The sequence below is a fragment of the Conger conger genome, chromosome 4 (genome assembly GCF_963514075.1).
Source record: "Conger conger chromosome 4, fConCon1.1, whole genome shotgun sequence".
NCBI classification, from domain to species: Eukaryota; Metazoa; Chordata; class Actinopteri; order Anguilliformes; family Congridae; genus Conger; species Conger conger.
In genome coordinates, this window is record NC_083763.1 from 3,528,318 (window position 1) to 3,554,417 (window position 26,100).

Here is a 26,100-nt window from a genome sequence, read left to right on the forward strand (position 1 = left end):
TCTCTTCTTTAAACGACCAAGGCGATGTCCAGTATTCATGACCCCAGTCCATATTAGGAGAGGCAGTTCCCTTTATTACTACACAAGCAGGTCTCGCCCTAGCACCATCTACAGTACCATCAACCAAGAGGTAAGCACTGAAGATCAGGACATTCTAGCACAGCATCATGAGACACATCTATTCAATCTTCTTAAAACTATTTCCACCGAATCACTAAATCTGTGTTACTCAGATAGCTGGAATGTGAAATACATAATGAAACAGACATTGAACTTGGATGCAGTTGAGATTGATCTTGTTTCCCTGATCCAAATAGATAAAGAAAAGAAGAACCTTAAGCAAGTTTGGGACAACACTTGGTAAGAGTCATAACTTCAGAAATATATTTATCCATATTTGCTGTGTGCTAGTAAAAGGATCATGTTTCATGAAGTGTTATATTATGATGTACATTTTGAACCACTTACAGTAACGGGATGTTGGCAAATTTCTGTTTTATGGACTTTGAGCTTTTTCCAAGCTTTAATAAGGAAATCTATAATTACAGATGCCATATACAACAATTTGGTTCACACCCTGTGAAATGTGTTTAATTCACAGGAGTTAAGGAGTTGGATATGTAGACAAATTCTCAGCTCTCAGCTCTTTGACATCTGTTTTTCTATTGTTTGTTGACAGATTTCAGTATGGGTGATGCACTGATGGCGGAGTTTGGGACGGCTGCCCCATTCCTCCGTAAATCTGACAAGGAGCGTCTGGAGGCCCAAACCCGTCCCTTTGACATGAAGAAGGAATGCTTTGTGCCCGACCCGGAGGTGGAATATGTGAAGGCTTCCGTCGTGAGCAGAGACGGTGACAAAGTCACCGCTGAGACTGAATTTGGAAAGGTACAGTATGTTCACTGTGATGAGAAAATAACCAGTAGTTGTTATTTTGCCTAATCAGGGTTGCTTCAAAAAGATTTTGGCTGTACGCTGATTCATGGTACTTCTTTATCCTTGATGCCATTTTAGAAATTATGAAAACCACGGACTGCTGAATCTCAAAGAAACCATATTTGTTTCTGTGTAGAATCTTCTGTGTCAATTTCAACATTTTTTGTTGGCACATACTTTAACCCCATGAACATGCAATTATTTTCCCGCCACTTGCAATTCTGAATAGGTTTCTAAAGTAAAACTATGGTCTCAAAAGATATGAACATTTTATTCAATGCCACGTCACTATTTATCTTCCTTAGACCGTAACTGTGAAGGAGGTCGACGTCCACCCCCAGAACCCGCCGAAGTTTGATAAAATCGAGGACATGGCGATGTTCACCTTCCTGCACGAGCCCGCTGTGCTGTTTAACCTCAAAGAGCGTTACGCAGCCTGGATGATCTACGTGAGTTCGGCCCTTTAGGTCCTCCCCATTAAAGTCCCGTTGACTGGCATTAACTCTCCTCTTCTAACACTCCTCTTCCACTTACAGACCTACTCTGGGCTGTTCTGTGTCACTGTCAACCCCTACAAGTGGCTGCCAGTGTATGATCAGTCTGTAGTCAAGGCTTACAGAGGAAAGAAGAGGACAGAAGCTCCTCCTCATATCTTCTCGATCTCTGACAATGCCTATCAGTACATGCTGTCAGGTAAAACCTACAGTCATTTGCACTCATCACTATTTTATGCCTCAGATTACTCCAAACATTGTGATTTCACTTTACTTTTACTTGATAATTATGTGACTAGTTGTTAAATATGATACATTCTCTGTTCTTAGACAGGGAGAATCAGTCCATCCTGATCACGTAAGTCCATTCAGGTCTTCTGTTTTGACACGCTTTTATGTACAATTCCGTTTGTAAATACGTATAAACTGTGCCTCTGTTTTCAGTGGAGAATCTGGTGCTGGGAAGACTGTGAACACCAAGAGGGTCATCCAGTACTTTGCCAGCATTGCAGCTGTGCCGGGGAAGAAGGATGCAGCTGCTGATAAAAAGGTGGTTTGGAGTCTGCTCAATAATCAATGATGTTTAATGAACAGAGTAATATACAACGCTGTAGTATTTTTTTTTAAGTGTTGATGTCTGTTCATTCTTGCATATACTGACAGTGTGTGTTGATGCTCAGGGCACCCTGGAGGATCAAATCATCCAGGCCAACCCAGCCCTGGAGGCCTTTGGAAATGCCAAGACCATCAGAAATGACAACTCCTCAAGATTTGTAAGTGATATTTGGCTGCCTCTGCAGGAGGTACATACTAAGCATCATACTTTGTGAAGAAACTTTGTCCTCCCTGCTGAAAAAACCCCCCAGCTCAAACTAGGTTTTGAAACAGCTGGTCGCTGGTTGACCAGTTCAGACCAGCTCCACGCTCCACATTGTTTAGCTGGATGACCAGTTCAAACCAGCTGCCAGCTTGACATGGTTTGAGCAACTCAAGCTATGTTTTGAAATAGCACTAGCTGGTTGACCAGTTCATACCTAGCTAGACAAGCTTATGACCTGCTATGAACAGCTCAATTCTCAAGCTGGTTAAGCTGGCTCAGCTGGATTTTATAGCAGGGCTGTATAATGCCTTTCATGTAATTTGTCCACCACCCGATGAAACTTTATATTAATAATGACATCATTTTCTTTTCAGGGCAAATTCATCCGAATTCACTTTGGAGTGAGTGGGAAGTTGTCCTCTGCTGACATTGAAACTTGTGAGAACATGTTTTGAAACCTTTCATTTCTAATATTAAGAGAATCACTCCCTCAATCTCTCTGAACTGACCGCACGTCCTGTGCTCTATGTTAAAGACCTTCTGGAGAAGTCCCGCGTGACCTACCAGCTGAAGGCTGAGAGGGACTACCACATCTTCTACCAGATCCTCTCCCAGAAGAAACCAGAGCTTCTGGGTGAGCTCTACAGCACTCTCTTCTCCACCACGGATGAGTGTAATGCAGCAACTGATAAAACTCTAACAAATTCTTTCCTTCATTAGAAATGCTGCTCATCACCAACAACCCTTATGACTACTCCTTCATCTCCCAAGGAGAGACGACAGTAGCTTCTATTGATGATGCTGATGAGCTGATGGCCACTGACGTGAGTAGAATATATCCCAGGAATTCTCTGTCTATGAAATACATAGAAAATCACAGATGAGGTTCGTAAAGTGTTCCTAAAACTTCATAAACTGATCCCGTACAGCAGTACTTATATTAACAAACCATGTGTTAGTTACTCACAGTTTGAACTTCTTCTCTTGAAGAAGAGCCCTGGGTAGGTAGGAGGTACATTTGAATGGTTTACAGTTTATAACACATCTTGTTTACCAATTCTTCTCTAGAGTGCCTTCGATGTGCTGGGCTTCACTCAGGAAGAGAAGAATGGCATTTACAAGCTAACTGGAGCCATCATGCACTACGGCAACATGAGGTTCAAGCAAAAGCAGCGAGAGGAACAGGCGGAAGCCGATGGCACTGAGGGTGAGAGTCTTCAACTGACTTTTTATAGAAGCATTTCTAAGATCAACCCTATAAAAAAGACCATGGTCCCTTTCAGCCCCAACAAAAGGTAGTACAACGTTTATTTAAATGGAAACAGTGGAGCTATGAATATCCTGACTGGGTACGGTTTGCTACTATGGTGTCTGAGAATAATTCAATTAATGTCATTATTCATTTGGGCCACCCCCGACATATACCCACAAAATGGGAGTAAACATACCCCGAAGCATGATGCAAAACATTGCACACCATTGGGAGGAAACATATCTTTCAACGCAGAAACAGTAGCAAAATGCTAGCAAAACATTTCCCGATTGAACACGACCCATGTGTATGGTGCAAAGCGGAGATGTAAAATCCAAGTTCAGAAAGAAAAGGTATTGGGGTGTCTCGGTGGCGCAGCCTGTAGAGCATTAACCGCATGCTCATTGCGAGCCGCGACGTCAACGGTTCGAATCCGACCGTCTGAAAATTTGACGCATGTCTTTCCCTCTCTCTCGCCCCCATTCTTCCTGTCTCTCTATACTGTCCAATAAAGCTGAAAAAGGCCTAAAAAATATCTTTAAGAAAGAAAAGGTATTTTGTTCCAATCACCAGGATGTGCTAATTAGCACAATTCTTCAGCTAGCTTGTGAAATCAGCTGACTGAGTTCATGACATGACCTCTACTTTCTGACCCTTGGAGCAACCCTTGTTGTATCATGTTCACTATTCCACATTTGTACCCTGACGTTTCTCTTAGTTGTAGCCGGTCGGGGGCCCTGTGGCAGTAGTAGGGGTCTCTGTGGCCGTTCATTAATGATAATCTTCAATTACCTTTACAGATACAGACAAGGTTGCCTACTTAATGGGTCTGAACTCTGCGGACCTCATCAAGGGTCTGTGTCACCCAAGAGTCAAAGTAGGCAATGAATGGGTCACCAAGGGACAAAATGTCCAGCAGGTAAAGTAGGAGATCCCGCAGACACAAGACACAAAAGTAAAGATTTTAACCGAAACATAAGCCTTTTCTAAATCCTTGAAAATAATCTGCTTGATACTATGAGATAATTGATAGAGAACAGGAGCTTGAGCATGAGTCAGTACCAAATGTTTTCAAAAAAAAAAACAACAGGTCTAAAATTCCAAGAAAGACAATTAAACCTGTATTTAACCAAGATTAGATGTATTTTAGATGGATACATGAAGCAAGCTAGATTTTGTTTTACCCCAGTTATTAAGATTAAGTACACCACTGCTATGCTGTGAGGCTGTAAAATAACACGAGACTTGTACACCATCATTCATTTAAATGAAAAGCAGTCTGGGATCAACCAAATACTGCTGTTCTTCTTTTCCTGATTAGCTCATGGTTGGACTGGAGATAGCTCTGCGCTTAAACTATCATCTCTGTCATAACAGGTGCACTACTCCATTGGTGCTCTGTCTAAATCAGTGTATGAGAAGATGTTCCTCTGGATGGTGATAAGAATTAATCAATCCCTGGACACAAAGCAACCTCGACAATACTTTATTGGCGTTCTGGACATTGCAGGATTTGAGATCTTTGATGTGAGTATCTTTTGAATGAATGACTTGTGCAGGTATTGTTTTTGTATAAAATCTTAATCTCTGGTCAAGGTCTTTCAAGAGTCTACAAACTAAGAGAAAGTCGCAAACTCAAAATGTCGGTCTCTATTGCAGTTCAACACCTTTGAGCAGCTGTGCATCAACTTCACTAATGAGAAGTTGCAGCAGTTCTTCAACCACCACATGTTTGTGCTGGAACAAGAGGAGTATAAGAAAGAGGGGATTGAATGGGAGTTTATTGACTTTGGCATGGACTTGCAGGCTTGCATTGAGCTCATTGAAAAGGTGGGTTAGTAAAAGTGGCATTTGACATTTGTTAAATCATTTGTACATGGACACAGGCTGATGCATCTAGGCAACACGTTCTAGGGTACACCGTCTACATCTAACAGTAAAATGTTTGGCATGAAATACCTTGTAGCTTTTCGAGATTTTCAGAGAAGTCACTTTTTCCCTTTTTCAGCCCATGGGTATCATGTCCATCCTTGAAGAGGAGTGCATGTTCCCCAAGGCCAGTGATGCCACCTTCAAAGCCAAGCTGTATGACAACCATCTGGGGAAATCACAGAACTTCCAGAAACCCCGAGTTGTCAAGGGGAGACCAGAGGCCCATTTCTCCCTGGTTCACTATGCTGGCACTGTCGACTACAACATTTCCAACTGGTTGGTGAAGAACAAGGATCCACTGAATGAAACAGTGGTTGGCCTTTTCCAGAAATCAACTCTGAAATTACTGTCCTTCCTCTTTGTCAATTATGCTGGATCAGATGCAGGTTTGTTTATTTAAAAGTGAAAAATAAATATTTAAATTGCGCTTGTAGGTTATTCCAAAGTCCCAAAGCTGGTACCAGAATCCCAGAACATGTGTTTAAGCAGCATCCCAAGCATTTCTGATTTAGGCTGATCCTTGTTAGTGTAAGAAGGGCCACATAATTGGCTATACATTTATCCTGCTGGTGACCTGAGGTTAGCCAGTGTTTCAGGGTACCTCTTTGTCATCGCCTTCATGTAGTGTCCCAGATGGCTCCATGTTCCAAGTTAGAAGTCAATCGGCTGAACTGGAGCTAGCTTCTCTGTAATATACTGTGTGGTCAGAAACTTGGAAAAAAGTCACAGACCTCCGCTCTAATTAATTTGGCATAGTCATGGTTGGCAAAAAACTTAAGTCTCCAGAAATGTTATGGATAAAAATAACTGTTGTGCTTTAAAAATGATGAGGATTGTTATTGGTTTAACATCTTATTTGTTTCTCGTATACTGAATTATTCACAAAAAGATACCGGGAAGGGAGGCAAGGGCGGTGGAAAGAAAAAGGGATCTTCCTTTCAGACCGTATCAGCTCTTCATAGGGTGAGTCGGAACATTCCTGAAAATGAAACTAACGGGAATAGTAAATAGAACAACACCATCGCTTGAAAGTCTGCATTATTTAATTGGAGGACTTCCCTTTCCCACTCAAGGAAAATCTCAACAAGCTGATGGCCAACTTAAGATCTACTCACCCTCACTTTGTGCGCTGCCTCATCCCCAATGAGACCAAGACTCCCGGGGCCATGGAGAACCCTCTGGTCATGCACCAGCTGCGCTGTAACGGCGTGCTGGAAGGCATCAGGATCTGCAGGAAGGGCTTCCCCAACAGGATCCTGTATGGAGACTTCAAACAGAGGTTGCCGTCATTCATTATCATTATGGATGAATATGGCATAATAAGGGTGTCGGTTTACCATACAGAACGCATGAAGCAAAGTCAGCAAAGAAAAACTGACTCCCAGTTCCGTGCTGATTTTCATATAGTGAACAGTATGGTACCATGTCCGTGGGCTGCTCTCTGTAGCAATATATACCTATAATGATACCGAGCCCCAATGTACTTGCACAATTCTGAATTGTCTAATACTAGTCTACATTATCCCATTGCAGATACCGCATCCTGAACCCCAACGCTATACCCGAGGGACAATTCATAGACAATAAGAAGGCAGCAGAGAAACTTCTTGGGTCTCTGGACATTGACCACAACCAATATAAATTAGGACACACTAAGGTATGAACTGAATTAATTACCTTCGGTGTGAGTTTAATGACAAGCAAAAATAAGTACACCCCATATCTCTGCACATCAGGTGTTCTTCAAAGCTGGTCTGCTGGGCACATTGGAGGAGATGAGAGATGATCGTCTAGCTCTGATCATCACTGGAATCCAGTCCAGGTCCCGCGGTCTGCTCTCAAGAATTGAGTTCCAGAAGATTGTGGAGCGCAGGTCAGGATGTTGATATTGCCATCCTAATCGTGAGATAGCAGGGAGATTGCATCTTTATACTTTTTTTTTGTGTTAAACCTCAGGGATTCCCTGCTTGTGATCCAGTGGAACGTGCGAGCCTTCATGGGGGTGAAGAACTGGCCCTGGATGAAACTCTACTTCAAGATCAAGCCTCTGCTGAAGTCCGCGGAGACCGAGAAAGAGATGGCCAACATGAAGGAGGAGTTCCTGAAGCTGAAAGAGGCGTATGCTAAGGCGGAGGCCCGTAGGAAAGAGCTGGAAGAAAAGATGGTCACTCTCCTCCAAGAGAAGAATGACCTCCAGCTACAAGTTCAAACTGTGAGTTACTAACTAAGCATCTATTAATGTAACAGCAACTTTTCCATCTAAGAAATTCGCAAAGGTAGGAGGTGACGTGATCATTGATTTGCCCAATGTATGTGTCCTATCATCAGGAACAAGATAATCTTGGTGATGCTGAGGAGCGGTGTGAAGGGCTGATCAAGAATAAGATCCAGCTTGAGGCCAAAGTCAAAGAGCTGACAGAAAGGCTGGAGGATGAGGAGGAGATGAACTCAGAGATAACTGCTAAGAAGAGGAAGCTTGAGGATGAGTGCTCTGAGCTGAAGAAGGACATTGATGATCTGGAGCTCACTCTGGCGAAAGTGGAGAAAGAGAAACATGCCACTGAAAACAAGGTCTGTGCTCTTACATTTTTCAAACTAATGAACGACAAGTTTGGGTGACAGTCTGTTGACTCCTTTATTTGTGTTTACAGGTGAAGAACCTGACTGAGGAAATGGCAGCTCTAGATGAAATCATCGCCAAGCTGACCAAGGAGAAGAAGGCCCTTCAGGAGGCTCACCAGCAAACCCTGGATGACCTGCAGAGTGAGGAGGACAAAGTGAACACCCTGACCAAGGCCAAGGCCAAACTGGAGCAGCAAGTTGATGATGTGAGCACCAAATAATTGTGCTGTAGGGGCGGGGCTCCCTAAAACTGAAACTTGTTAATGACTGTTTGTTCCTCTTTTCAACATGCTGCAATGCAGTGGCAGTTTAATACAGCACCAGTAGAATCATTTAAAAAAATGATATCATAGGATGTGGATCTATATATATGAGACATGTTTTTAGAATGTGGATAGAATATTGCTATAAGGACGTGTAAACATGAGTTTCTACAGTACATGCCATTTCTATTTTTTCTCTTTCAACAGCTAGAAGGATCTCTTGAACAAGAGAAGAAGATAAGAATGGATCTTGAGCGGGCTAAGCGGAAGCTAGAAGGGGACCTCAAGCTAACCCAGGAGAGCGTGATGGACCTGGAGAATGATAAGCAGCAGATGGAAGAAAAGTTGAAGAAGTAAGATCACAACCAATCATAAGTACTGTATATGAAATGGAATTCCAGTATCTCTAAATGTTACCAAAAACATAAATTAAATGGGGAATGCAGGAAACAATCTGAGAATGGCACCAATTGTAAAACAGAGCAAGGTCTCAAGAGACAAGTTGTTCATACCCACAAGAAATATTTCAATTGATTACCATCAATATTAGCATCTGCACACCTCCACAAAACACACAGTAATTTAGAGCTTCTGATGCTTCTCCCTATTCAGGAAAGACTTTGAGATAAGCCAACTCAACAGCAAGGTTGAGGATGAGCAGAATATGGGTGCTCAGCTCCAGAAGAAACTGAAGGAACTGCAGGTTAGTTCAATGTTATCTGAAAGTGACCAAGAATGCATTGTGAATTAACATGAAAGCTGAGGTATTGCCTTAGAGATAATAGGCTATATAAAAAGCTCATTGTCAACATTTTCTAGGCCCGAATTGAAGAGCTGGAGGAGGAGCTGGAGGCTGAAAGAGCAGCCCGTGCGAAGGTGGAGAAACAGAGGGCCGACTTGTCCAGAGAGCTGGAGGAGATCAGCGAGAGGCTAGAGGAGGCTGGTGGGGCCACATCTGCTCAGATTGAGATGAACAAGAAGAGGGAGGCAGAGTTCCAGAAGATGCGCAGAGACCTGGAAGAGTCCACTCTGCAGCACGAGGCTACGGCTGCCACACTGAGGAAGAAACACGCCGACAGTGTGGCTGACCTCGGGGAGCAGATCGACAACCTGCAGAGAGTGAAGCAGAAGCTGGAGAAGGAGAAGAGCGAACTCAGACTGGAGCTAGACGATGTGGTCTCCAACATGGAGCAGATCCTCAAGGTCAAGGTAAAGTGAGCTCACCTAAGATTAATAGGTCTCCCAAGATACAGCTCTAACCTGTCCCTTTTAGCACAATATGTAGCTCTTTGTTTGCATGCTGTGAACGAATCAAAGCTATATCTCAGCATATCTCATTGTTACACATATTTCAGACAAATGCAGAAAAGATGTGCAGGACTCTAGAAGATCAGATGACTGAGTACAGAACCAAGGCTGAGGAAGGCCAACGCACCATCAATGACTTCACTGTGCAGAAAGCTAAGCTACAGACTGAAAATGGTAAGTATATCCATTATACTTCTATATCCAGGTGTCTCTAAATGCAATTCACTGTTTTTTTTCTTTTTACACATTAGGGGAGCTTGCCAGGCAGCTGGAAGAGAAGGACTCTTTAGTCTCTCAGTTGACGAGAGGTAAGCAGTCTTACACTCAGCAAACTGAAGATCTCAAAAGGCAGCTGGAAGAGGAAGTCAAGGTAAGCAGTACCAAAACCTACTGTATTTCACATTTGTCGAACTGATAAAAAACGATTTTATTAAAATATAACCCAACTCTTAAAATGGTGTCTTGCACGCTGTGCTCTTTTTTTCCTGGCAGGCAAAGAATGCACTGGCTCATGCAGTTCAGTCTTCTCGCCATGACTGTGACTTGCTGAGGGAGCAGTATGAGGAGGAACTGGAGGCTAAGGCTGAGCTGCAACGCAGTCTCTCCAAGGCCAACTCTGAGGTGGCTCAGTGGAGAACCAAGTACGAGACTGATGCCATCCAGAGGACTGAGGAGCTGGAGGAAGCAAAGTAAGGAATTGGAGCAGCCTGTTTTCATATTTAAAGAGGCAAGCAAGGGATTCAGTCTTATTAACTATATTCATCCCCCTTTCCCTTCATCCAGGAAGAAACTGGCTCAGCGACTGCAGGATGCAGAAGAGGCTGTGGAAGCTGTGAATGCTAAATGTTCCTCCCTGGAGAAGACCAAACACAGGCTGCAGAATGAGATTGAAGATCTCATGGTTGATGTGGAGAGATCTAATGCAGCTGCTGCCGCTCTGGACAAGAAGCAAAGAAACTTTGACAAGGTGATAGAGGACTGATATTGCCACTCCTGCTGAAAAGAACAACGGAAGCTAGGTCTTGAAACAGCTGGTAGCTGGTTGATCAGTTCAGACCAACTCCCAGTTTGACATGGTTTGACCAGCCCATGCTATGTTTTGAAACATACCAGGTCAGACATGCTACCAGCACTAGCTGGTTGACCAGCTCATACCCAGCTAGACTAGCTTCATGACCAGCTTGGCTGTGCTCGTTGATCAGCTCATATCCAGCTTGATCAGCTTATGAATGGTCAAACTTGCATAGCTGGATTTTACAGCAGGGACAACATTTCTCAAATAAGGCCTCTTAAGATGTTGTTTTTAAAATCAATTTCCTGTTATGATCCCGAAAGGTCTTGTCTGAGTGGAAGCAGAAATATGAAGAGTCTCAAAGTGAGTTGGAGAGCTCCCAGAAGGAGGCCAGATCTCTGAGCACTGAGCTTTTCAAGCTGAAAAACTCCTACGAGGAGTCACTGGATCACCTGGAGACAATGAAGAGGGAGAATAAGAACCTTCAAGGTTAGGAGTTACAAGCAAGTCTTGATGTTTCATACAATTACATTTCAAACTTTAGCCACATATTTCACAACATGCTTTCTTAAATAGAGGAGGTTTCCGACCTCACTGAGCAACTTGCTGAGGGAGGGAAGAGTATCCATGAGCTGGAGAAAATAAGGAAACAGCTGGAACTAGAGAAGGCTGAGATCCAGGCTGCCTTGGAGGAAGCAGAGGTGAGCTCATTTCCCAACAGTTATCGCATAACCTTGTGGTTTATGTTTGCCCTGGGTTAACTTTATGTGGGTGAAAAGGGACTTAAGATCTTCTGTGAGTAGTCATTGTTCACACCTGGTGCAAGCCTTGAATTCCTGAAAAGGAGAAGGCTGTGAAATTACTGGCATCATCGTCAGGCCAACCAAATAAGTACTGGACATCACATGCATTGGTACTTCCATAATTACCAGTGATGCCTCAAAATCACTTATTTCTTTTTTGGGGGGCCTTTACCATTCATGGGGGCCAGAGACCCTCAACTCCCTTTAATTCAAAGACTGTGCATATACAGAATATACGTTTATATTTGTCCATGTACACTACATATAGCTTAGATGTCACGGCTTTAGCAAATTAAACTAACAAATGAAATTTTCAATTCTAAAAGGGTTCCCTGGAACATGAGGAGGGTAAGATCCTGAGAGCCCAGTTGGAGTTCAATCAGGTGAAAGCTGACATTGAGCGCAAACTGGTTGAGAAGGATGAGGAGATGGAACAGGCCAAGAGAAACCAGCAAAGAGCAATGGATTCGATGCAAAGCTCCCTGGAGTCTGAGACTCGCAGCAGGAATGAAGCCCTCAGGTTGAAGAAGAAGATGGAAGGAGACCTCAATGAGATGGAGATCCAGCTCAGTCAGGCCAACAGGCAGGCAGCTGAGGCCCAGAAGCAGCTCAAGGGTCTCCACTCTCACCTGAAGGTATTGTAACACCAGAACATTTTCTATTTGGTACAGGACAATGTTAGTTTTGGATGTGTAAAGTTCTCAAGATATAACTTAATACTACCTTTCCTCTCCAACAGGATGCTCAGCTGCATTTGGATGAATCTCTCCGTGCCAATGATGACCTGAAGGAGAACATTGCCATTGTAGAGAGACGCAACAATCTGCTACAGGCAGAGCTGGATGAGCTGAGAGCCATGGTGGAGCAGACTGAGAGAGGTCGTAAGCTGGCTGAGCAGGAACTGCTGGATGTCAGCGAGAGAGTACAGCTTCTGCACTCCCAGGTAAGATTAAAAATGATAGCAGCCATTTAATAGCTTGACCATAATTCAAACTGATAATATTCAAACTGTTGTGTTCAAACGTGTTTGTAGAACACCAGCCTGCTGAACCAGAAGAAGAAGCTGGAGGGTGACACAGCCCAGCTTCAGACTGAGGTGGAGGAAGCAGTGCAGGAGTGCAGGAACGCTGAGGAAAAGGCCAAAAAGGCCATTACTGATGCGGCCATGATGGCAGAGGAGCTGAAGAAGGAGCAGGACACCAGTGCTCACCTGGAGCGCATGAAGAAAAACATGGATCAGACTATCAAGGACCTGCAGCACCGCCTGGACGAAGCTGAGCAAATCGCCATGAAGGGAGGCAAGAAGCAGGTCCAGAAGCTGGAAGCTCGCGTGAGTGTCTACCGCTACCTCCGCTTATACCTTAAGGAATCACACAGTGAGACATGCAGAAGAATAATAATAATTTTTTTAATTCAAACTTACAGGTGAGAGAGCTGGAAAATGAGGTGGAAATGGAGCAGAAGAAGAGCAGTGATTCTCTGAAGGGCGTCCGCAAATATGAGAGACGCATCAAAGAGCTCACCTACCAGGTAACTTTTTCTTTTAAAAAAAACGTATCTGATAAGTAATCGTTTCACCATTGGTGGGCCAGGACTGATAGCAGGTGTAACCTGGAAGTGCAGGCATGCAACGGAGACAAGCCAGACATGCTGTGGTTGCACAACAAAGGGGCCCTAGTGAATTTGATATGAGCTGCAACAGGTAGCCAGTGGAGGGAAGGGAGAAGGGGGTGACATGCTGTAAGAATGCTTTGGGAGGTTGTGAATCAGGTGAGCTGCTGTATTCTGGATGGGCGGCCTGTAGCGTAGTGGATAAGGTACATGACTGGGACACGCAAGGTCAGCGGTTTGATTCCCGGCCATTATATCCTGCTGTGAATGTCATCTGACACCTGTGGAGATACTGTGAGGTATCCACCCTAGGGGACCCTGGAATAACTGTTGAGGCAGGAGGCCAAAGAATTCCAGGGCAATACCATGGATCCCTTCACAGCAAGGGATGACAGGAGGACCTGATTATCAACAGTGCTGAAGACTGCTGAGATGGCAAGGAGGATGAAGACAGAAGCTGCTCTAACAGAGTGATGTGCCTCGTCACAGGAAGGGAACACTGTTCTCTGTTAAGTGGGCGGCCTGTAGCGTAGTGGTTAAGGGAAATGACTGGGACACACAAGGTTGGCGGTTCTAAGATCCGCACAGCCGTTGGGCCCTTGAGCAAGGCCCTTAACCCTGCATTGCTCCAGCGGAGGATTGTCTCCTGCTTAGTCTAAACAAGTGTACGTCGCTCTGGATAAGAGCGTCTGCCAAATGATGTGGGTCTATCAAGAGCAAAGTTGAAACTCAGTCATGTAGATAAGGGTATTAGGTCGAGGTGGTTGGATGGTGGAAGAGCAGGAATTTGGATACATCATCGTCTGTGAGGGGAGAGAATGTGGAGAGGGAGGGAAGGAACAGAGGTTAGGAACATGGATGAGGGATAGAAAAAGTAAAGGCATACTCTGGAGCATCTGTAGTCTTGAAGGAGCTTTGGCTTTTATTTGATTTTGATTGACATTTTTCATGGTTAAAAAAGTATACTTCTCCGTCCTTGTAGACCGAGGAGGACCGTAAGAATTTGGCCCGTCTGCAGGACCTGGTGGACAAGCTCCAGCTGAAGGTCAAGTCCTACAAGAGAACTGCAGAAGAGGCTGTAAGTGTTGACATGCCTTCAGTGCATTTATTTATATATTTCACAGCAGTGCCTCCCAGCCAGGCTTTCCTCATGTGCTGTGTGTGTGCTCTGTGTCTCAGGAGGAACAGGCTAACAGTAATCTGACCAAGTTCCGCAAGCTGCAGCACGAGCTGGACGAGGCAGAGGAACGAGCCGACATCGCAGAGTCTCAGGTCAACAAGCTGCGTGCCAAGAGCCGGGATGTCGGCTCAAAGGTTAGTGCCTTCATGTCTTCCTTACGTTTCCTTCCTTCCCCATACTTTTTACTTCCTGTACTTCAGTTGCTCAATTAGTTGCTACATATAGTAACAGCCTTGAAGAACACCTTTTCTTATACAATATACATATATGGAAGCAATGTATAGTAACAATGGATACAGTTTGTTAAAAGGAAGTAATAGGGTTTCATTCAATGTTGTGAGCACTGTCATTCAATAATGTTAAAAGATATTGTGTGCATATTGTGTACTGCAGGATGTGAGGTGTGTCACCTTAAATTATATTTCCAGTCAATGTCCAATGAACAAACTCATTGACTATTCTCAAAGGAAGCCACTAAAAATATTTCCCCCGTCTGTAGTGGTGGCCTGTAGCATAGTGGTTAAGGTAAATGACTGGGACACGCAAGGTTAGTGGTTCTAATCCCCCACAATAAGATCCGCACAACCGTTGAGCCCTTGAGCAAGGCCCTTAACCCTGCATTTCTCCATTGTCTCCTGCTTAGTCTAATCAACTGTACACCGCTCTGGATAAGAGCGTCTGCCAAATGCCAATAATGTAATGTCTCTCTCCAATTTCTACTCAACAGAAAGCACACGATGAAGAGTGAATTTTTCGACTGAAACTCTGAGCTTCGACCTCCTCTTCCTGTGGTCCTGCCAGATAATAAATGTGCTGAAATTGTGTTGCACAGTTGCTACTAGCTGGTCACAAATATGCATAAGTTTGCCCAATGTTTGTTTGTAAATACAATTCAAATAAACATTTGAGTCTGAGAATTTGAATGTCCGTGTCTCTGTATTGTACTGCACTTGGACATGCGAAGGGAAGAAGCTGGCCTTTGCAGCATAGGCCACTTTAGAGTAGATCTCCATTAGGGTGGTGATTTCATTAAGTAACTGTTTGTTTCCCTATACAATGAGCTGTATATCCTTTCTCTTCTGCATTCAAGCTCAATATGCTAGATGGCGTATCTTCTTATGGCGTTCACTATGAGTCGAGTTATTTGAATTTCACATCACTGAAGCATAAAACCCCTGACACATAAATAATCCCTGAACAGGAAAGCACTCAAACATTAATGGTAAGAAACAGAGCTGAAAATCCTGTTGCAGTAAGCTACCATTTCATATTACACTAATAACTGCGACAGTTCTGACAAATTAAACATACATTTTTGCAGCCTTCCCGTACATTTCCATAGATTATAAAATGCTCTTACCCTAATCAAACTACATGATGTACTTCACCATTACTTACTATTCATTTAATGACTGTAAACATACAGTATAGCCCACTATATAACACTGAGTCACTGTGACTGAATTCTGAAACCGGACGAAGTCTGGAGAGGAACCATTCAAAATAAATCAATGAACAAACATAATTTTTTTTTGTCATTTTTTAAATTTATTTCATGTTTAATAATCACATCACTAGTTAACAATTAACCACAATAACACTTCTCTCAAACCAAAAAAAAAAAAAAAAAAGAATCCAAGTAATCCAAAATTAAAGGAAAAAAAAAAAAAAAAAAAAAAACGACAAACAAATCCTGTGAATGACAACCGTCTAGTTAACAGAACCCCTTGTCTTTAGCATGCTCATACGGTGTGTTGTTAGTATGTGTGCTCAGCTGGTATATGCTCTACTGGCAGAAGCAGGACTACGGGGCTCGCTTGTCGTTTCTCGTCGCGTGACCGGAGCGCCCTGCGTAACGCGGGGCCGGCCGACGGCTACTGTTAATCTGACACACAAGGCGTACGGAAGGGCATCAGCAACACCACGACACTCCGGGGCCGTGCATGCACGGAGCGGGACACGGGAGCGTGGTCATTCCGAGATTCCAAGATCCGAAACGTCTCCCTGAGTGAGTAATCTCTCTGCTCACTTTTAGACTCCGGAATGGCACATTAAAAACATTTGAAATTATACACTTTAAACTTCAATCCATTTTCTTTTTTTTTAAGGTTGGGGGGGTTGGGGGGGGGGGGGGGGGGGGGGGGGGCGGTGAGAAAGCCAGCACTGCAAACAAATAATAAGTCAGTCTTAACAAGTATCTTAGTCTTATATTTAGACTTAAAATATTCTCTTCTATTACTTTTTTTTGCTAAATGAGAAAAATAACAGCCAATGAAGTGAGAAAGATTTGCCAATTGGGTGAGAAAATGTCACTTGTCAAGCAGACAGTAACTTAAAACAAGCTAATATTTTCTTGTTAATAGAAAAAAAAATCTTAAGACTAAAAACACTTGTTAAGACAGACATTTTTTGCAGTGAGAGTGTCTTGGTGTGTTGATAGGAGAGGCCTTTCCAGCCAACGGCAGAGTTTTAAGACTGGGACTGGGGAGGGGGAAATGGCGGGTAAGCCTACGCTCCCTCCTCCCTGCAGACAACCCCGCTACCCACAATCCCCCTCACCCGCTCCCTACCCACACACCCTTACCACGTAGTGGCTCGGAGAAACGAAACGAAAAAAAAAACACATAAAACAAACGCATCTCGCATCTTTTTATTACATTACATTTCAAAAACATTCTTTTTTTTTTCTTCAGCCCTTTTTCTGACCAAAAAAAAAAAGGCAAACTTGACTGAATTTCCCAAAAAAAAAAAAAATAAAGAAAGAAAAAAAAAAAAACACTTTCCAGAAATGGTTTAAAAGCTTAAAACGAATGTAAAAGTTGTACTCAACATCCACATGACCCTAAAAATATTTTTTTTTTCTTCTTCCCTGTGGTGATATAGTGTATAAACAGTACGATATATATCTATATACAACCGTGTGATCACAGAGGGATGAGAGTGAGCCGTAGTACAGACCGGGTGGGGGTGGGGGTGGGGGTGGGGGTGGGGAAGGTAGGTGATCTCAAAATGGCCGCGGACAGGCACAAGGATAACTCGGCGTGAGAACGACCGTGGCACCAGAAGCACGACACAGAAACCCACAGTGTGAACAGTCTCCACCCAGAGACTAAGCCAGGTCCACAGCAGCCGCTGCACTAGTGCCACACTATAAAATAGCTCATATAGAAATATCTACAAACCTCTCATTCAAAATAACATCTTTGATATTAATAGTAAACATTATTGCGAATTTCCTTTCTTTTTTTTTTTTTCTCAATAGTTTTTTTTCGTGTTAAACTCAAGGGATTATTCAAGCGTGAAAGATTATCGTTTGAAATTTTATTTTCAGTTTTTTTCATTTATTTTTTGACTTTTTTTTTTTTTTTAACTGCTTTCCTGGCACTTTTTGATATTCATTACTATACATTTTCTGATTTACATGTGTATTGAGTTTTCCTTCATTTAAATAGCTTGAGGCCCTCTGTACCGTACTCCGAACCAACAAGTAATCCCGATTTAACCGAATAATATATCTTCATCACAGTGTACCCTATTTGTCATATTTAATCATGAAACGTTTTTTCTGATAATTTGTTCTTTTGCTTCATACATATTGTTCCAACAGACCTAATTCATACCCAAAACCATAAATATAATAACAGAATCCTCAGAAGTGGATATATAAATAATAATTATTATTATAAGTGGACATGATTTGATTCTGATTATATGTGCATCCAATTTTCCAGAATATTCCTTCTTGTATTACTTAGGGTGGATACCTTCGGAAACTGACTTTAGAAAGTAGCAGGACACTAACTACATTCAGTGGATGTTGAAAATTTCAAGGGTTTCCCATCTCTAACTGAGACACACTCAGACACACACACACGCGCACACACACACACACACACACACACACACCATCGCCTCTTAATCACCGTAAAACAACACTCCCGCCACTCAAAGAGTAAAACATTTGGGTTTAGGGGGAACCGTTTAGCACATATAGGCTAATTATAATAACAATGTGGGGGAGTAATGTAATCAGTGCAGGGGGTTAAAGCAAGAAAAGGGACCTCACATCTCTTAGGTCTCCTGCCCCACTGTCACGACACAGGACCCAGGAAATGAAAACTATCGGCACAGTGCAGCAGCACCGCAAGGGTCAAAATGTTATCACCCTTTCTCTGCTCAACGGCGAGAGCCTCGCTCACAATTCTCAATGGACATGGATACCAGACCACAACACTGCAATACACATTACTCAAATCTCTGAAGCTGTGGAAAATGTCACTCGCCTAGCCTTGCAACTTTTTTTTAATTTATTTTTTTAACATGGTAGTCATATTTTTTTGTTTGTTACAGTGTTTACAAGAAATGCAAGCCACACCTAGTGTTCTATGGCCAAAACCCACAGGGAAACGCCTGACGAGATATTCAGATATTGCTAACCCAATATTGCCCAATAACACAATAAGTAACAACCCGCCCCAAACAGAACAAAACAAAAACGTAAGAACAAATAATTACGTAACTTAAGTTACAGTTGATTTAGCACAGAACCCGAAAGAGCAAAGTGTACACTAGGTGGTTTTACGAAGAACGCTTTCTTAAACCGACTTTCAAACATTCGGTAAGAGTCCCCCGGACTTTCAAACACGCCCTACACCTGCGCAAGTCTCAGTTAGTCAGGGAAAGAGGCACATTCTTTTAATCACACTCCGCCATTTTAAGTTTCAGCGATGATAACGTCAAGTCTCGCATCACAATGACAAACTGCGCTCACCGGGATAGAGTCTCGCATCACAACAAAAAAACTGAGCTCACCGGGATAAAGTCTCGCATTACAACGACAAACGGAGCTCACCAGGATAATGTCTGGCATCACAACGACAAACGGAGCTCAACAGGATAACGTCTTGTATAGCAGCCACTGGAGAGGAAGCAGCTAAGCAATACGCATTAATATTAGCCAAGGAAAGACATACTGTATAATAATGTATAAATCCTAGAATACACATTCAGCTGTCCCTAACTACTGTACCTCAGCATCACCTCCCCAGTTCCGTCACCTTCCAGTGCAACCACCTCTCTCCCTCTCCCTCTCTCTCCCTCTCTCCATCGCTGACTGGCCGTCTCAGTCAGAAACCCCTGACGGAGGCGTGTCCGTCACTGTGAGTGTGTACTACTGTCTGCGATAAGTGCGTGTACTCATGAGGATTGTTGTGTCCTATTAGTAAAAGACCATTGTATTGCTTCAAGAGGAGGAAAAAAAAAGAAAGAAAAGAAAAAAAGAACCAAAACCATGAAGAAGAAAATGAATCAGAGTACGGTAAGTAAAAAAAAAAAAAAGAAACATAACAACACAGCTCATTGTTACAGCAATTACTCAAACACATCATCACGAAACACAGAGTTTAAAGATATTTAAATAGCCTACAGTTCAAACAGACTACTTGCCTCTATTGGTTGTGAGTGAGCTTGAAGGAGAAGAATGTAAGGATGTAAGGGGGGGGGGGGGCTTTGAATGGGGGGGGGGGTGGAATATGGAAGAGAAGGCTATGGTTACTGGGACAACCCCACATGCTCACGATAAGGGGTGCTACACTTTATTAAGTTACTGTCTGACTGCTCTATAAGCCACACGTGATTCCAGGAGGTTTCCATAGCTGGAGGGAGAATGGGGGGGGGGGGGGGGGGCGTGAGGGTTTCCATGACGATGCTCTGTCACCAAGATGGCACAGGGACACACTGTACACTGTGTAAGACTAAAGTGCCACACTAGAAGCATCATGCTTGTTTGGTGAGGGGTTTGGGGGGGGGAGGGTTACACTGTGAAAGAGGGCGTTGCCGTTGGCGACAGGGAGCAGGCAGGGCAGTTGCACTGCACCGACTTTTTCATTGGCCGTCTCGAGCACTGCGTCAACCAATCGCAGGGACCAGAGACAGCGGTAGCCCAATGGTAACCCGGCGAGAGAAGCCCCTCCCTCCCCTTGTGTCGTGCCCTGCCTGCCTGTGTCTGAGGCCCGGTGTCTGTACAATGTCAGCTTAGCCGTTTACAAAATGGAGGAACCGTATATGGTGCCAGTATATGGTGATGGTGGGTTGCCAGATGTGGGTTGCCAGATTGTGATGGCTGAACTCAAGTCCTATGTCCTGCTAATGTGCCCGTCCCCCCCCCCCCCTCACCTCCCCCCCCCCAACCTTACTCCGGGGGGCCGGGCGGGGGTGGGGGGGAGAGGGAGAGGGAGAGGGAGAGGGAGGCGAGGGTGGGGGGCGAGCGGAGGGGGAAGCTGGAGGAGCCGAGGAGAGAGTCATTGAGAGAGACGCTGTGCGGTGGATGGAGTTGGGGGCTCCCGCAGGGGGCCGGCCAGGAAATGATGTCAGCGCCGTGGTCCGTGCGTGCCCGGGCGCTCTCGCGGAAGTTGAGCTTGCGAGACTCAATCTGCAGCGGAAAGGGGGCGGAAAAAACCAGAGAAGAAGAGACAGAGAGAGAGAGAGAGAGAGAGAGAAGGAGAAAGAGAGAAGAGAGGGAGGGGGTGTGAATCAGAAGGAGAAGAATGGAGAAGGTGTGTGTGTGGGGGTTTGGAGATGGAGAGGGTAGAGTGATAGTACAAAGGAGGGTTAAATGCCTGCAAAACAGAGTCAAACACAGTTGTGTGGTCAGGTGGGGGGGGGGGACTTAAAACTGAATACACAGAATAAAAGGAACATGACAAAAAATTAAAACGTGAAGTATGAGCAGAAGTATGGCACATAGTCCCTCCCTCCCTCCCCCAGAGAGGTAGCCCCACCCTGGCTGAAGGCAGCCATTACACAAAGTCTCATATTCTTCTTCTTCAGTTCTTTTTACAAACCAGACTTGACAACAAATTAGCCTTTTTTTTTTTTCAAATCTCACCGAATACGACAGCACAAACAGTTCATCCAAGAAGCCTCACCATTTTGACACCACATCACCAAGCCTACCATCATTACTGCCTGAGCTGAGTCAAATATTCCAAAGTGCTTTAAAATGATGATCCGTGACCAAACGGATCTACATAAATTGCAAAATATAACTGTATCCCTTAAATATTCTCAACTTCTACTGCCAGGATCCTCCATGGGCTCCTGGTGGAAGATGTTTAAAGAATACAGACATAAATCTACTGTTAGCAACCTCTTCCTACATTAGTATGCGTTCTGCGCTTACTACGGCCTTGAACACTGCAAAAACAATCTGCCTTAAGTGTTTTAGTCTTGTAATGAGACTTAAAATCTTTTTTCTTCTTCTCTCAAGTAGAAAATTATTAGCTTGTGTTAAGGTACGGTTTGCTTGACAAGTAAAAATGTATTTACCCCACTGGCAAATCTCGAAAACTGTATGTCATTTCACAAAAAAAGTTAATAGAAATATGATAATTCTTGAGACTGCCTTTTTTCTTCTGGCTGTTGATCTGAGACCTGTTTCAGAGGTTTTTAAAGGCCCCGAACCAGCAGTTAATTACAGCAAAGACCAGCTTACAGTCCACCGACAGAGCGTCAACATTTGCTTTATACTCTGTGCGACTGGGAAGTGTTTATACCTTTTGCTGAGGACAACTTTTTGCTAACAACCACAGTCTACACCGGGTGACAACAGAGCTTTCATGAGCGTCCCGCAATTTCAGTAGAGCGACACTCGAGTGTCACTGGACTATACACTGGCCTCGAGTCCTGCCAGGACAGGAGAGAAGTTTAAAAAAAAAAAAGTAAGCAAGTAAGATTTAAGAAATAAGATTTTAAATCTAAACATAAGACTAAAATACTTGCTGAGGCTGAAATTTTTGCAGTGGAAGGCTGTGGACCTGAGACTGGAACCCTCCTGCAGTTGGTCAGGAACGGGAGAGAGGGGTGAGGAGAAGGAGAGAGGACTGGGGAGGGCTGACTTACTTGTCTCGGGGATGCGTGAGTCCAGGCCCTGGGGGTCCTGGAGACCCTGACCCCCCCCGCTGGCTGGGCCCTCCTTAATGCCATTCTCCTGGGCCGGCACCGTGACCGGGGAGCCACTAGAGGGCGCCACATCCCCCCCAGCTGCCTCCTCTGTCCCCTCAGCCTAGAAACACAGCGGGGACAGCACAGCCTGGCGTCAATAGGGGGGTGGGATGGGTGGGGTGGGGTGGGATGGGGAGGAGGTGTGTGCGTGTGTGTGTGTGCTCAAGTGCCGGTGGAATGGAGGGGGGAGAGGGAAGACAACACCAGAAAGAAACGCAAAAGAAACATGGGGGCAGGGGGTCCAAGGGGCTGTTTCCAATCGCTGATTTTTCGCCTCCCTGTCATCTCCTTGTTCTTTCCCCGACCCGGAAATCGATCGTTGTCTGCCATCTTTAAGGACATTCTAGCTTGTCACAGTAAATTTTCCGTCTAAGAACAACAAGCTAGAAGTTAGGAGGCCTCCACAGTTTCTTGGGCGAGAAAACACGAACGCATCCTTTTACAGAAGTATTTTTGTCGGAATGCGCGACGTATAAATTATCGACCTGTGGATCGACCTCTCCCCAATCTGCTACGCAGTTGCCACATCTGTAACTGACGTCAGTCTTAAATTCCTTTTCTGGCCTCTCTTTCTTGCCTCCCCCCGATGGGTGGAGTTAGGAGCAAGGGAAGGACGGAGGAGGTGAGTGATAGGCGATTGGAAAGAGCCCAAGGATGATCTGCATGGAGGTGTCTTCTGGTCTGGGTCGGTGGAGAGAAATAAACCATTTTAAAAAAAGCAGAAGAAAGCCAGGTCATACGGTGTTATCACACCTCCCTCTGTGCCGTACAGCTACACTGGAGGGTTAATATTATACATATTCTCCAATTATTCCGGATATTTCACGCACTGCTAGAACCGCGGGCGCAAATGGGCAAATGTTATTTTATAATTTATATGCATGTACTGTTTATTGTGTTGCTTTTTTATAGACGATGGTTCCCCTTTGGATTGTTTGATAAATTCAGTTACTAAGGTGACCTCCACCGGGTCCTTTGTTATTCAGCAGTTGTTTTGACCAGACATATAAGCGATGCTTTGTGCGCAGTTATTGATAGTGCTCTAAACAGCACCACAGCCTCAGGCTGCCTGGAGACTGGCCATGAGTCACAGGATGCCTACGTGTGTGCCAATGCGCTGTCTCTGTCTCGCGGTGGTGCTTAAATAACAACCTATGACACAGCATCCCGGAGCGGGAGAGGGAGTGACTGAGTGACTGAGTGACTGAGTGAGTGTGTGAGTGAGCAAGTGCGTGTGTGAGTGTGAGTGTGTGAGTGAGTGTGTGTGAGTGAGTGTGTGTGTGTGTGTGAGTGCGTGTGTGAGTGAGTGTGTGTGAGTGTGTGAGTGAGTGTGTGTGAGTGTGTGAGTGAGTGCGTGTGTGAGTGAGTGAGTGAGTGTGTGACTGAGTGTGTGAGTGAGTGAGTGAGTGAGTGAGTGTGTGCGTGAGTGAGTGTGTGTGTGTGAGTGAGTGTGTGACTGAGTGTGTGAGTGAGTGAATGTGTGAGTGAGTCTGTGTGTGTGAGTGAGTGTGTTAGTGAGTGAGTGTGTGAGTGAATGTGTGAGTGAGTGAGTAAGTGTGTGAGTGTGTGTGAGTGAGTGAGTGAGTGAGTGAGTGAGTGAGTGAGTGACCTGCTCTGCTGGGCAAAGAGAAAATTCCAGTGAAAGCAGGGGTGGCCTGCAATTCCATTGCCTGGCAGAAGGGGGCAGTAGAGAAGCTCCCCAGCATGGGGAGGAGGGTGATGCGTGTGGGGGGAGTCGGGGTGGACAGGTGGGGCTGTGCACGGCGCCCGTTCACAGAGAGGATGAGGGATGAGTCAGGAAGTGCAGGGTCAGGAGATAAGCAGTCCGAGCCACCGGCGGTCAGCCCTTTGATGTGTTTATTTCTCGTGTCTGGCGCGTAAACCGATCCGCCGTAACGCTGAAGCAGCACCGCTGACTGCGCAGTTCAAAGCCCCTGCCCTATCAGCACCTGAACCTGGATTTTATCACCGCTTCTTTGGACTTAAGAGTGAGGGAAAAGCTTGCAAAATGAACCAAACAAAACCACAGGGCAAAACAAATCAGGCAATAAAAACATGAACAATGAGTGCAAAGTTGAAGAAGGACTTGAGTGTGTTTTGTATCCTGGACCTAGTCATACCAGTCAGCACAATAAAAATAATAATAATTAACAATTATCATGTTCGTATGTGCACGTCTCCACATTCTTTGTGGTCTGTCTGCTTGCCGTTGAAAGAGCGCAGACAGATTTCTGCTTGACATTAATAACATTGTATAATATTTTTAGTCAGCAGATCCATGACGTTTCAGGGCAGCACAACACATGGTTTTATTCACAAGAAGATTAGCATTAACGTACAGTTTAATGGCAGGTATGATGTTGAAAACATAACTCCTAATAACTCCTGTTCGTAAATATATATTGTCCATATATACTGTTTGTGTAGGTCTGTGTTTGTACAGTACAGTGCGTAGCCATTACCCAGTTCTATACACAGGTGCAACAGTGAATGAATGATACAGCCATGGAGATGGTGGTCATGTGATACAGGTGATGGACTGCCATAGGCTGAGGGGACAGGTGACATCACACTATGTCTCTGACCCAGAAACCTGCAGATTTCCTGTAGGCACTGTCAATTAGCCTCCTACAAAAATGGGGGTTTCCCGGATGGGGGTCAGGTCAGAACCCTTTTCCATTCCATCTCCACCCTCTTCCCCCAATCTCCATCTCCTGCAGGATATCTGTTCCTCTTCGCCTCGTACGTTATTGCCACACTCTCAGACTAAAGGAACGAAAACTGCCTAAAAAGGTACAAAAGGCGGTACCTTATAGGTGCATGTAATTGTACCCCTAGCTTCCAATATATAATTAATTTGTACCTTTTTGCTCGGAAAACGTACTCATTTGTACCAAAAGAGAACATCAGGGTACACCTGGGAAATTTGATCCACAAAGAACAAAAATGTACCTCTGCTGTCACTTTATTTCTGAGAGTGCACCTTCCTCCTAAGCTGACTCCCTCTCTCTCTCTCTCCCTCTCCCTCCTTCTCTCTCTCTCTCTCTCTCTCTCTCTCTCTCTCTCCCCGTTTCAGACCCTGAGCTGCCCGGCCCCAGGCGTGCCTTGAGACCCTCTCCCCCAGCTGCACAGTCTGTGGGTGGGGAGAGAGTCTGCTGACGCTCGGAGGGCAGAACTACCTGACTGCCATTACAGACAGCACCGACACACACTTAAAAAAAAAAAAAAAACCCCCACTGAAAAACCTCGTACAGCAGCGCTGCCCAACCCCGTGTTCCTGGAGGTCTACTGTCCTGTAGCTTTTCATTTCAGCCCTAACAAAGCACACTTGACTCTCCTGATTAGCAGCTCAAGTGGATCTCTAGCTGTTCAACGAGGCGTGCTTTGTTCGGGCTGTAATGAAACCCGACAGGTCGGTAGATCTCCAGGAGCAGGGTTGGCTACCACTGCCGTACACTAAACAGCCCCACCCGCAAGTCGTCATGACAAACAGCAAAAATAAATGAATAAAAAAACTGTATAAACGGAATATACCATGGAGGTAATTTTTCAGAGGGAAAAATATGTCAAGTCAAACAAAAGATTTAGAGGAGAGGTATTTCAGAGAGGCAGTAATGAGGTCGACACACACACACGTAAACACGTCCGCACTCAGAGAGAGGCAGCCATTTTGTGGCAGCGCATTGTCCCAGTGCTCCTGTGGGACTGACGGATGGTGAAACAGCTTGACACTGAGCACAGGAGCGGCACGGCAGAAGAGGACAGGAGGAGGTGGAGAAGTTCATTCTTTCATCCCCCCCCCCGTCTCGGACTCACCTTGCAAGCTCGCTCTCGGCTCTTGCGGCGGAACGAATTAAGAGCTCAGG

At 44.6% G+C, this 26,100-nt stretch overlaps 2 protein-coding genes across 2 annotated transcripts in view; one reads left to right on the forward strand and one right to left on the reverse strand.

Annotated features, from left to right (window-relative positions):
• The first annotated feature begins 687 nt into the window (after positions 1–687).
• LOC133126834 (myosin-7-like) lies at positions 688–14,981 on the forward strand. Its single transcript, XM_061239247.1, has 37 exons — positions 688–888; positions 1,242–1,385; positions 1,473–1,629; positions 1,761–1,788; positions 1,875–1,980; positions 2,111–2,203; positions 2,625–2,688; positions 2,786–2,884; positions 2,971–3,074; positions 3,319–3,457; positions 4,303–4,421; positions 4,880–5,029; positions 5,162–5,332; positions 5,511–5,820; positions 6,324–6,397; positions 6,508–6,713; positions 6,968–7,091; positions 7,171–7,307; positions 7,391–7,646; positions 7,763–8,005; positions 8,086–8,262; positions 8,527–8,672; positions 8,932–9,022; positions 9,139–9,528; positions 9,675–9,801; positions 9,879–9,997; positions 10,120–10,316; positions 10,411–10,594; positions 10,963–11,128; positions 11,216–11,340; positions 11,769–12,077; positions 12,182–12,385; positions 12,476–12,772; positions 12,868–12,972; positions 14,036–14,131; positions 14,233–14,367; positions 14,961–14,981. Exons 1-37 carry the CDS (start codon positions 688–690, stop codon positions 14,979–14,981), a joined length of 5,814 nt encoding a protein of 1,937 aa, XP_061095231.1.
• A 5,706-nt stretch (positions 14,982–20,687) lies between these two features.
• Positions 20,688–26,100, reverse strand: part of LOC133125972 (microtubule-associated protein 4-like) — a 35,332-nt gene continuing 29,919 nt past the window's right edge. The window contains exons 11-12 of the mRNA XM_061237733.1: positions 22,133–22,295; positions 20,688–20,850 (exon numbers count right to left, since the gene is read on the reverse strand). Coding sequence (XP_061093717.1) covers positions 20,843–20,850; positions 22,133–22,295 — 171 coding nt within the window. The 3' untranslated portion in view covers positions 20,688–20,842. The remainder of the gene's footprint in view (positions 20,851–22,132; positions 22,296–26,100) is intronic.

What these genes read in the sequence shown, in the direction of transcription:
- LOC133126834 (XM_061239247.1), top strand. Translation starts at nt 688, where the DNA reads ATGGGTGATGCACTGATGGCGGAGTTTGGGACGGCTGCCCCATTCCTC. An exon ending in AGCAGATCCTCAAGGTCAAG is followed by an intron (nt 9,529 to 9,674) that starts GTAAAGTGAGCT and finishes CACATATTTCAG; the next exon opens with ACAAATGCAGAAAAGATGTG. An exon ending in TACAGCTTCTGCACTCCCAG is followed by an intron (nt 12,386 to 12,475) that starts GTAAGATTAAAA and finishes ACGTGTTTGTAG; the next exon opens with AACACCAGCCTGCTGAACCA.